This window comes from Monodelphis domestica, chromosome 1 (assembly GCF_027887165.1).
Source record: "Monodelphis domestica isolate mMonDom1 chromosome 1, mMonDom1.pri, whole genome shotgun sequence".
Taxonomy (NCBI): domain Eukaryota; kingdom Metazoa; phylum Chordata; class Mammalia; order Didelphimorphia; family Didelphidae; genus Monodelphis; species Monodelphis domestica.
Genome location: NC_077227.1, coordinates 228,947,544 through 228,960,371, shown reverse-complemented (window position 1 = coordinate 228,960,371; position 12,828 = coordinate 228,947,544). Strand labels below are relative to the sequence as shown.

The following is a 12,828-nucleotide window of genomic DNA, read 5'->3' as shown; positions in this document are numbered from 1 at the left end:
AATTTCTCCCTTCCTTTTCCCCCTCTCAATTAAGTAGCCAAGTGGGACTCTTCTTACTTGTCTTCATTAATTTTGAAATTTTCATTTTTTTTGCCTTTTCTAGAAAGAATTTCTGATTCTCTTAATTATTTTCCTTCTTTTTCTGTTATAGACTTTTATTCTTTGCCTTGTAGTTCTAATATTTAGTGCTTTTTTATTCCCTTATATTCCTCATGGAATTAAAATGATGAAACTATTTTGGGTTCTTTCTTCTAAACTTCTTCTGTTACTGTTTTGTAGATCTTGTGCCCTGTGGTTCCCTGCTAACACCACCCTGCTCCTTAAAAATTTTGCCTTATTCTTAGAAATACTAATTTCTACAGGTAGATAGATATAAGGCCCATGGTTAGATTCTTCTTATGTACTTGATTGTGGAGTTTTTTTCCTTTGTCATTCCTCCTCCCCCCTCCCCCCCAAAAAATCTTCCTTGGATCCATGCATTTCTACTCTTCTGATTATCAGTTGTCCCTAAGAGCTCTGATTCCCTTTCTCCTAAAGCATGAGGAGCAGTCTCTATTCCTGCAACTAACATTCCCTGAAATGTCCTCAGCTCACTATACAGAATATCTCAGTTCTCTTGTAGGAACATTCATCAATGATACCCTTTCTAACCACTGAAACAAGGTTAACCCCCTTTCTCATTCTTTTCCTTTGCCTCCGCATCCATTCTCCTATGGACTCTTTTCTTCCTAAGGGACTACAGAAGTTAATTTCCCCGCATTGTTAGCCTTTGACTTGAACAAGATACATCATCTATTCCCCTCTATTTTCTCTTCCTCCATCCCACTTCTTGTACATATTCTCATTTTGTAAAGTTGTCTAACAAAAACATTTATTCACTTTTATAGATAGAGTGTTGTACAGTTTAGTCCCTGAAGTTCCCAGCTTGTTTCTCTACCAGTGCTTCTATTTTATCTACTTTCATCCTTGTCTATTTAGGTATATTTAGAAAGCAGTTTTCTTAATGGTCTTTCTGTTATTCTGCTATTTTGTTGTAATTGCTATTGTTGTCCTTGGTTTCCACTTCTGTTGTTTGGGGTATTTAAAAAGCAAGTAATCTCTTGTGGTTTTAATTTTTTTCCTAAGAATGTTTTGAATGTTCATCATTGTTCTTTCATAATTAAGCTCAGTTTTTCAAAGTAGGCCTCCCTGGACTGTATCTTGAGCTTTAATAGTTTTCAGAACACATTATTGCATTGCCTGATGGGTATAGAATAGTCTTGTTTTTAAAATTTCTTTTCTTTATATTTGAAGATCCTTTTCCTTGTAGCTCATAAAAATTTTGTCTCTCAACAGAATTATTAATTTTAACTACTTTTAATGTCTTGTGGTTTGCAAACTAAGTTCTTTTTTTTCTGGAGATGATCTAGATGATTTTGATTGGTACTTTGTTTTCTGTGTTCAAACATTCTGGGAAGTTTTCTTGTATCTTGGTATCATTTCTTGAATTATGGTGTTCAGGTTTTTTTGGCTTATCAAGTTCTTCTGGAAGACTCAGAATCCTTAATTTGTCTCTATGCATTCTGTCTTCAAGATCAATATCTTTTGTTTGTTTGGAGAATGTGGGTTTTTTCAAGTTATTGCTTTTTGCTTCTCTTCCAGATTGTTCTTCACATCTGTGTATTTGCATTCTCAATCAGTTATCCTCTCCTTTGTTTCTTTAGTGAGACTTGCCACTGAGGAATCAAGTTTTTCTATTCTAATTTTATTCCTGCTGTGCAGGCCATAAATTCTTCTCTTAGTCCTTATTTCTCTTTTAGACCATTTAGAAACAGTGTGCCGTGGTTCATATTTCTTCAAAATTCAGTGCTTTGCCTTATTAAGTGTTAGACAATTTCCCTTTTTTTTGCAATCTTTTTTCATTCCTATTCCTTCCTACTACTGTTTTCTCTATTAGGATAAATCTTTATACTCAAGTTTTTTGAGTTTTCTTCTACCTGAGATTTTTGGCAATTTCAGTATTTCCCTCCCTTATTTTTCTCTATTACTTACTTTCTTAATCCCTCATGTATTTCCTTGTGCCTGAATCTCAAAATGTCTTGGCCTCCTGCCACACTGGGCAATTCACAGTTCACAAGCCTAGGTTTTTGCCCCATGTTATTTCTGACAGGACCCAAGTAACCCCAAATGGATGCTAGGCTCTTTTCTTTAGGCTCAGGAGAATGTCATATAGTATTCCAATACCTATATCTTGGCCAGTTCTCTCTAATCCTTAGTTATCAGCACATTGCTATTGGAACCTGAATGTCACGTCTTTATTAATGTAGCTGAAGGTCATGTTAGGTATTTTGGCAGCTATGCCCCATTGTTTATTCATATTAAGCTTACAAGTTAAAAAAGCATTAGGTATTCCTTCCACTCCCCCTCTACCGCACCTGATCTCTCTTCTAGATCCTTCAATCTTCTAGCATTCATACAGATTTGGCTACTTCATAAGACACTAAATTTCTGGCTCTCCTTTCCAAAGCTGTATCCCACTACATTAATCCCAAAGATCAGTTGGACTATTTCTCATTCCCTAATATTATTTCAAGATTTTTCCATTTGCTACCATTACTCAGCAACTTCCATCTCTGAGGTTCATCCTATCCTGATATATCACTCTATCTAGATCCTAGTGGCAGAATTTTTATTAGTCTCCAAGTCATCCTGTTTCCTATCTCTAGGACTTTGATTTTGAGGAAAATTGAGGGAATTAAGAGAGCAAATGGTAGTGGGAATTGAAGTAATTGAGTGCACCACAATGACTATATCTTATAACTCAATTCTGAAGCTTGCTAAAGTTCCCTTTCTATTGAATTATGTCTAATCCAAATTTTGTCTTGTGAGAAAAGTTTGTTCAATTGTGTGAATTGTGGGAAAACCTTACTGTATAATTTGAGCCTATCCCTCCATTGCTGGGGAATTGGTCCTCTTGTACATGTGGTGTACAGACTCGTAATCAAGGACCTAGGTTATGTTGACCAGAAACAGTCAGATCCCAAGTTTGATAAGAGGGGTTGTCCCACAATTGGATATCTCTAGCATCTCATATGTCTTATCTGAAAACTGGCTCCATACTGATCAATCAGTTATTATTTCCATGTTTCTTTGATTGTTTGTAGACATGTGGGGAGTGAGATACCTCTTTTTATGATTTTAGGGAACTGTACTTCTTCACTGTTCCCCTCCCAACTTGGAAAGTCTCTAATCTTTCCTCCAATTAGAAATTAGATGACCTAATGTTATATTGTTTCCTTTTAATCAATTGGTCTTATTTTATTGTTTTTAATATATAAAAGTCTGTCTCCCTCTGTATTTGAGGTCCATTCCTATGTTGAAGTAAGAATCTGGTTTGTTGGGCAATTACCAGTGTAGTAGTAGTCTCTCAGAAGCCGAGAATGATGATTGTCTTTGTGCATTATCATCTATTGATGTACCCTCATGTGGCTTTGAAGTCCAAAGACTGAGGCGCAGAGTTTGTGGCACATGGGGCATGGGACTCCAGTTGTTATGGGAGGTGTGGTTGTGGCCTGGTATCGGCATTCACATGCAGCGGCAAGATGTCGACATCGTTAGTCTTCAAAGGTGGAGGCGGCACGGTGAATGTGGGTTTGCCAGCTGCTTCTGACAGAGGCAGCGAGTTCTAGTTGCTTTGGTATAATGCCAGCCCACTTCAAATTTGACTCTAGCTGATCCTTGAATCTTTTCTTTGGTTGGCCTTGTTTCCTGAGTCCAGCTGACAGTTCACCATAGAATACCTGTCTTGGTATTCGCTGTGGGTCCATGTGGATGACGTGTCCAGACCATCGTAGCTGGGCTTTGAGGACCAGGACTTCGATGCTGGTGGAGTTGGCTCTGTCGAGGACTTCCTGGTTGGTGATTTGGTCCTGCCATCGGATCCTCATGATTGACCGGAGGGAGCGTTGGTGGAATTGCTCCAACTGTTTCATGTGCTTCCGGTACAGTGTCCATGTCTCACAACCGTACAGGAGCGAGCTGAGGACCACTGCGTTGTACACTTTGAGCTTCGTCGCAGTGCTTACACCTCTATGTTGGAGGACTTTGGAGCGCAGCCGTCCGATGCCTGGCTGGCCTTTTGGATCCTGGCATTGATCTTATGGTCTAGGGACCTGTCGTTGGCGATAGTGCTGCCCAGGTACTTGAAAGTGTTGACCTTAGAAAGCTGCGTGCCGTCGATTGTAATGCACGGCTGGTTCGTTGGCCTCCCTGGTGCAGGTTGGAACAGCACCTCTGTTTTGCTGAGGCTGATAGTCAGGCCAAACAGTTTTGTTGCGGTGGAGAACCTGTCCACAATGGTTTGGAAATGATTTTCTTGGTGGGCCATGAGAGCACAGTCATCTGCAAAGAGAGCTTCCAGGATGAGTCTCTCTGTTGTCTTTGTTTTTGCGGTCAGGCGGCAAAGGTCGAATAGTGAGCCATCCAGTCGGTATTTGATGTAGACACCCAGCTCTAGATCCATCACAGCATGTCGAAATATTTGGGTGAAGTATAGGTTGAATAGTACCAGAGCGAGGATACAGCCTTGTTTCATGCCATTGGAGATGTTGAAGTGATCGGAAGTATCTCCACCAGATAGGACTTCCCCTGTCATGTCGACATGAAAAAGCTGGATCAGTTTGACGAATTTTGCTGGACAACCAAGCTTGCTGAGGATCACCCACAATGCGTCCCTGTTCACTGTGTCGAACGCCTTTGTCAGGTCTATGAAGACAATGTAGAGACTTAGGTTCTGCTCAAGGCATTTCTCCTGCATTTGCCTCACCATGAAGACCATGTCGATGGTGCTGCGATCTGGTCAGAAGCCACATTGTGATTTAGGCAGGTTGTGCTCTGAAACAGATGACAGGAGTCTGTTGAGTATAATACAGGTGAGGATCTTTCCAGCAGTGGAGAGTAGTGTGATGCCTCTGTAGTTGTCACAGGCTGCTCGTGAGCCTTTCTTCTTGTATAGGGCTACGATAGAGGCATCTATGAGTTATGGGGGCATGTCTTCCTCTTCCCATATGCTGGTCAGCACTATATGGAATGCCTGAAGCGCCTTTCCCTTTAAGGCCTTGTACACCTTGGTTAGGATCCTGTCTTTACCAGTTGCCTTGCCTGCACTCATTTATTTAATGGCTTTTTGGATTTCTTCTAATGAAGGAGGGATGTCAAGTTGCTTGTTGATGCGGTTTGGGGGGATCTGGTCAAGGGCCCTTTGGTCGACTGAGGAGGGTAGGTTGAAGAGCTGGCTGAAGTGTTCTTTCCACCTGCTGCTGATGCCTTTTTTGTCTTTTATGAGAGTGTCACCATCAGAGGATAGCAAGGGGGTGGTGGCGGATTTTAATGGCTCATAGACAGTCTTGGGGGCTGAAAAATTGTTTATAGTTTTTTGTGTCAGCAAAGTGCTGGATTTCTTCTGCCTTTTTTTTCCACCATCGGTTTTGCATTTTCCTGATCTCACGCTGTGCTGTGGCTTGGAGAGACTTGAATCTGTCCTTTTTTGTCTAAACTAAACATTGTCTAAAGCTGAGCAACACCCAATATTCCTATGAATTTCTTGATTTTTCTTATGGGCATTACCATCCCTCCCTTGTCATCCAGGTTCACAACCTCAAAGGTATCCTTTGCTCCTCATACCACATAGCCAATCAATTGCCAACTCTTATAATTTCTTTCTCTATAAAATCTTTCCTATCTATCTATGTTTCAGCACACACACAGATATGACCATGTTACCCTCATGCTCAATAAATTTCAGTGACCCCATATTATTTCTAGGATCAAATATAAACTCCATTGACATTTTAAACTTTATTCAAACTGGCATCAATTTATTTTGCCAAAAAATTAAGTACTATTCCCTTTCATGTATAGAATGTTTTGGCCAAACTGGCCTTCTTACTCTTCTATATCCTGGCACTCCATCTCCCATATCTTTGTCTTTGCAATTGGTTCTATATACCTGTAATGCCTCCCTGGTCATCCCTCCCTGGACATCATTAAGAGTCAGTTCTGGTACCACCTTTTAACATGAATCCTTTCCTGTTACCACAAGCTATAAGTACTGGCCCCCCCCCCCCGGCCATTATTCGGTATTTATTTTGTATATACCTATTTATGTATATTTTGCTTTCTATGGCTAGACTAGTAGCTCTTGCAAACAAGGACCCTTTTGCTTTTGTCTTTGTATCTCCAGTGTACCTAGTACAGAGCTTGGTACATAGTAACTACTTAATAAATGTTTGTTGATTAACTGATTACACCTCCAAAACATATTTTTCATCCTTGCCCTTTTTTTCTCTCATACAACCACCACCTTAGCTTGGGTCTTCATCATCTATCACCTAGACTATTTCAATAACTTCCAAATTGGCCCCCTTGCTTCAAGTCTCTTTTCTTGCCAAACCATATGTCATACAGTTGTCACAGTGAGATTTCTGAAGCACAAGTAGGCACTCCTTTGCTCAATAAACTCCAGTAATCCCCTATTGCCTCTAGGATCATATGCTTCTGATTATCTTGTAAAGCCCTTTGTAACCTGGTTCCAATCTACTTTCCCAGTGTTATTATATATTGCTTCCCTTAACATATTGTGCAATCCAGTCAAATTGGCTTTTTGTTATTTCCATGTATATCATTCCTTCTATCTCTGCTTTTGACTATTCTGTCCTCTATGAATGGAAAGCTGTGTTTATTATGGCAATTGCTGAATCTGTGCTATAATAATTATGAACAAGGATCCATGAACCAGTTGGGTCTCCTTGACTCAATATACTCCAATATTTTTCATATTTTATCACAATTATCCCAACTTTATCCATATCATTTGGTTTATATTCTATCCTATTTTTAAATTCTATTCTATTTGGTTATATTCTATCTTATTTTTCAAATTCTGAAGGGAAATATAATTTCCTGTAATGAGTAGAATTAAAAAGGCAAGCTTTTATTAAGTACTCACTACATGCCAGGCACTGTCTTAGGTGCTGAGATTACAAAATTCAAAGGTGAGGCAATCTCTGACCTCAAGGAACTTGGGTTCTAGGGGCAGAGACAATCATATTTAGGTATATTAAAAACATGTATAAAGCAGCTACAAGGTAACCTTATTCAGACAATACTGGCAACAGAGGGATCAAGAAAAGCCTTATGCAGAAGATAGCCTTTTAATTGACTCTTGAAGGAAACTAAAGATTCCAAGAGGTAGAGTTAGAGGTGAGGAAGGAGAGCTTGCCAGATATGGGAGACAGCTAGTACAAAGATTCAGAAACAGGAAACAAAGTATAGAGTTCAAGGAACAGGAAATAGGCCAGTAGGCCTGGATTGCAGAGTACATGGAAAAGAAGTAAAGTGAGAAGGTGGAAAATGTAGGATGGAGCAATGTTACAAAGAGCTTTAAATACCAATGGAATTTATATTTGGGTCTAGAGGTTACCACTAGAATTTACAGAGGATATGTATGGATATGAGGGCTAAGAGTGAGAGGATGATTTAGCCAGAAATGGGATTTAGGAAGATGATTTTGGTGTGGAAGATTTACTGGAGAAGAGAAAGGCTCCAATCAGAGAGTCCAATTAAGAGGGCAGGTAGGTGAGAGGTGATGAAGGTTTGAACCAGAGTGGTGATTATGACAATAGAGATAGGGGAAATAGATTTGAGATACTGTTAAAGTAAAAGCAATAAGACTTTGCGACTGAATATGAAAAGTAAGAGAGAGTAAGGCGTCGAGGGACAATTTTAAGACTGTAAAATGGAATGACTGAAAAGATTGTGATAGCCTTGGTAGTAATATGAAAATTCAGTAGAGGGGTTAGGGTTTTTTGTTTTTTTTTTAAAGATAATGAGTTCTGTTTTAGACAAGTTTGAGTGACATGATGCCTGTAGATCATCCAATTTTAATTACTTAATAGGCAAGTAGTGATAGGTATAGAGAGTTCAGAAGAGAGACTTGAGGGGCAGCTAGGTGTTTCATTAGATAGAGAGCCAGGTCTGGAGATGGGAGGACTTGGATTCAAATATGACCTCAGACATTTCATAACCATGTGACCCTGGACAAGTTACTTAACCCAAATTGCCTAGCCCTTGGTGCTCTTCTGCCTTGGGACTGATACCAGTATTCATTCTAAGAAAGTTGGTATGGGTTTAAAAAGAATTTTTTTTAAAAAGAAGAACGATTTGGTCTTGAGATTGTTGATCCAGGAGTATTATGGATACAGATGATAATTGAACTCATGGGAAATGAAGGGATCACAAAGTGAGAGTGTATACAGAGAAAATGGAAGAGAGTGCAGGGCAGAACTTTGAGGCAAAGAACTGGAGTAATGTCATAAGAACTACAAGAGGAAAGAGTACTCAGGAAGAAAGGGTGAATTTAGCAGAGATTGAGAAGAATAAGGACCAAGAAAAGGCTGTCAGATTTGGCAATTAAGAAATCACTGGTAACTTTCAGGAGAGGAGATTCAGTTGGACAATGAGGTCATATGCCAAAGAACTGTTGGCAAAGAATGAAGTCAGTTTTTTAAAGGAGATTGGCAGAAAAATACAGGAGAGATATAGGATGATAGCAATTAGGGAGAGAAAAGCTTAGCAAAAAGGTGTTTGTTTTTTAAATACAGGGAAATGAGCATAGGTCTAGCAAGAAAGTAGGTAGGAAATAGAAAGAGACTATAATAAAAAATAGCTCATTTGTCATTAAATAAATTTGTTACAAATTTCTTCCTAATATCAAGAGGAATAATGCAGAAATAAAAGAGAGTTAAACTATTCATTACAAAGTTTTTAAACATATTAGATTTTACAATATTCAAATCTAGCTGTGATCTCAAATCTTCTATGATTACATGCACTATAATTCACCATAATTAAGAACATCATCTACTAAAAGCTGAAAAAGAAACAAGTGGGATTCTTCAAAGTTCTGAAGAAGCTTCACAGTACATTTTAGTCAAGTCAAAATGTAGTGTAATCGCCGAAAAGAGGGGGGGGGGGAGAGAGGTTTGGAGGGAAAGAACAGGCTAATGATCTTTTATTAAAATGGAAATGAAAAGATATTGGTGATGTTTTAAAGGAAGAACTAAAATTATTCTGTATTATGAATGAACTATGATATCCCTAAAACTACTGCTCAAAAGACAGGATTAAAGTGCCTAGTACAGTGCTTAGCACACAGTAGGAGATTAATAAATGCTAATTTGTTTCATTCATTAGAGGCAAATGGCTATTTTTCTTATTTCAGTAATTTTAATGCCATCCTTTCCTGTTTTAAACATTTACACTCATAATTAGAGCCCTCCCCTCCTTATTTTCCCAAAAGCCTAAAGTGCAGAGATTTAATAGCTTTTTAGTGGCAATCTGGGTGAAAACAGTGTGCTGGGCATGGAGTCGGGAAGATCTGAGTTTAAATCTGGCCTCAGACACTTTCTAGCTGTGAGACCTTGGGCAATTCACTGAGGGTTATCTTAGTTTCCTCATTTGTAAAATGAGTCTGAGAAGGAAATGGTAAATCTCCAGTATCTTTGTCAAGAAAACCCCCAAAAGGGGTCACGAAGAGTCAGACATGACTTAAAATGACTAAATAACATCAACAATTGGGTTTGTGGATGTGTACAGTCAGAGGTGGTGAGAACAAGTACTATAGTTTCTATGTTTTCCACAACAAATATGAAACCAAGTTTGGCATCAGTAACCAATTCTGGAATTCCAAATGAGTAAATGATTATTTTTAAAACACATAGAACCTCATTAAAGCATGGTGTTGCATAAAACAGCAATGGTTTTTCCTGTATGGGAAACCAGCAATGAATGCCTCATAATTGACCACTGAAAGAAGTATACATTTCTGATCTTAATGAAGTACTGAATCAAATGGAAAGGTAGGAGAAACACTTTAGTTTCAGAAGAATATATTCTAACATTTAAAACACAAAGTGATACATTCTATAAAAAGCTAATAACGCATGCTTTTTTATTACTTCAAAACCTAATTGGACTACAAATTTTTGGAAACTTGCCTAAGAATGTATAAAATAGGCCATGAATAAAGCTCAATTCAAATTAAAAGAAAATCTTTACAAGTTAGATAAATGAAAAGAGTTTAATATTTTTTGTTAATTAAATATGATCAGAGGTCAAATTTTAGGGAATATAAATACTCATATACATATATATGGTCAATCATTAAAAAATGAAATATGTGAAAATGTGTGGTTCTATATAGACATAAAGCGGTATGTTCAACACATTCCAATTAAAAACAATTTATGCTTCTTCCTTGTCTATCAGGAAAACATTTAAGCGGTGTGCTTTCACATTTAAAAATAGATGACTAATCTCTAACACAGAGAACCATATTTTCAGTGGGAGGCAAGTAGGAAAGTGAGAATTGCAATGAAAGAAGCACAGAGGTTGTTTTGGGAGCTGAAGATATATGGAAGATGGCCTTTTAGGCAATTACCTATAATATTAATAAAAGTATATGAGTAATTATAGCCACTGAAAGCTAAAGTTTAAATATTTATCAGCTACATTTGGGTAATCCAAAGATGTCTGTGTTAAAATTAAAGTTATTTAAATTAAAGGAATGAATTCTGTTTCTAGAGAAATATTTTTTTATGGCCTTACCTGGAAATAAGCCTCAATTAAATTACTATTTTAAATGCTACTTAGGGAATATAATAATCAATAAGTATTTAAAATAATAATATGTTTTTAGAGAGAGGAATATACAATTTTATACTAGCCTAATGGGGATCCATTAGAACAAAATGATCAGTTATATAATAATATAAGAATAATTGGTTCATTAAAAATTGTGAAACTATTGTTTTTCTCATTAATTTTCTAAAGGTGGTTTTAAAATTCACAATTTTACCATTTAAGAAAGATCTGTTTGAGAGACTGAGCCACTCGACATGAGAAATATACAAAAAAGCTGCTAAATTTGAAGAATTGATAGCACAGTTAATATAAATTATAACACTGTAGCATTTAAAAATATGCATATAACAAACTAAAGAAATTATTTATTTTTGGATACTAGCAATATATCTTATTACATTTCTATTCATAGAGCAACAACTAAATTAGAAATGTTAAAAACACTTTTAAAAATACATCATTAATTCCCTCCTATAGTATATATGACAATATTTTCTGATTTTTTTGTTATAAAATTTCTACATCTAATTTTAGTTTACAACTTTTGTATGAACTCTTCATTCCATAAAAGATCTTTCACCCATATAAGTATAATGCCAAGATGATCAACTGGCAAAAAAAGATCGTTTCCTTTGACATTAAAGTAGAAAGAAAAAGAAATCCAAGAAGCATGTTTTTAGGTTGTTGATTTTTTTTTCTATTTAAGAAGAATGTCTTAGAAGTAGAAAGGATACAACCATTGATTAAGTAGCAATGATACTATTTAAGATAATACTATTCTATACCTCAGGCTTCAGATCTCTATGTACCACTCCCACATCATGCATGTGGCTTACAGCTGAAACAAGCTTCCGCATGATATAACTGGCTTCAGTCTCACTGAAATGTTTCTTTTTCTTAATTCGTTCAAACAGCTCTCCCCCGTTCAGAAGTTCCATCACCAGAAATGTGTGAAGCTAGAAAACAAATACAATTGTGTGTGGAATACTTAATGTTGGTAAGTAAAAGCCTGTGTTAATAGTCTTTATAGCATTTCAGATCATTTATTATGAGCATTATCAATTGTATTTTACACTTTGATGAGTCAAAGGTTTAACCAGTGAGAGTTTATCTTCTGCTGATACAGTTCATGATTCTATTACATGTTTTCAATCTGTGCTATTTGAATTAATGTTTTTCCATCAATCATTCATACAAGATCTATCTAGTCTTCTGGAGAACTTCTCAGAAGTACTACTTAGCACCCATCTATTGTCCTTCATTTTCCCTAAATAGGGTTTCAAGATACATTAAAAAAAATTTTTTTTTTGGTTCAGATCTGTGATTTTACTGGTGTAGGAAAATTCTGGGGGAGGAAGTTGTATCAATACAGGTTAGCAATTGTTTTGCAACTTATAATCTTATTAAAGCATCATCAGGGTCACTGAGATATTAAATGATTGTTCCAGGGTCACACATTCAGTATCTGTCAAAGATGGGACTTGAACTGAACTCCTCCTGACTCTTACGGCTACCTCTTCATATATTTGGTCAAACTCCTTTGATGGTATATATTTCAAAATACATAATCTCCTTGTTAAAATAACATGTTAAAAGTAACAGAATAAAGGAAAAAAGAGGAAAATTATGGCTCTTTAGAACTTCATTTGGGTGAAAAATGAAAATCTAAAATACCACAGTTAAATTTCCATATTTTTCCTTAAGGATTTTCTGGGAATTCCATGTAATCTAACAGGGTTAAAGAAAGAAAGATGCTGGAATTCAAGCCTGAGGACATGGATGTAAAGCTTTGCTTTGCTATGAACTACTCAGAGAGGCTGGTGGATCAGTGACTTCCCAGCACCCATTTCCTCATCTGTACAACAAAGAACAGTACTAGATGATCTTTGAGATCCCTCTCTAAATATAAATTCGAAATTCTAGATGACCCAGGTTCTTAACTTTGGATTTCTGGAGAGACTTCAGGGGGCCTATGAACTTTGAGGAAAAAATAACATATCTATTTCTACTTTTCTTTGAAATTTAGCATTTTCTTCAATTATGAATGTAGGAACAAAAAATCATTCTGAGATGAGGGCTATAGATTTCATTAGGCTCCCAAAGTAGTCAAAAGCATTAAAGAGGATAGGAATCTCTGCTATACTGAAA

The 12,828-nt window shown here is 36.8% G+C and overlaps 1 protein-coding gene across 6 annotated transcripts in view; it reads right to left on the bottom strand.

Annotated features, from left to right (window-relative positions):
• The window catches only part of RPS6KA5 (ribosomal protein S6 kinase A5), a 201,727-nt gene that overhangs the window by 33,947 nt on the left and 154,952 nt on the right, over positions 1-12,828 (bottom strand). For 5 of the 6 annotated variants that reach the window (XM_007472595.3, XM_007472594.3, XM_016427265.2 and 2 more), the window contains one exon: positions 11,466-11,636. In XM_007472595.3, the coding sequence (XP_007472657.1) occupies positions 11,466-11,636 (171 nt within the window). The remainder of the gene's footprint in view (positions 1-11,465; positions 11,637-12,828) is intronic. The other variant, XM_056810522.1, reaches the window with a different exon arrangement.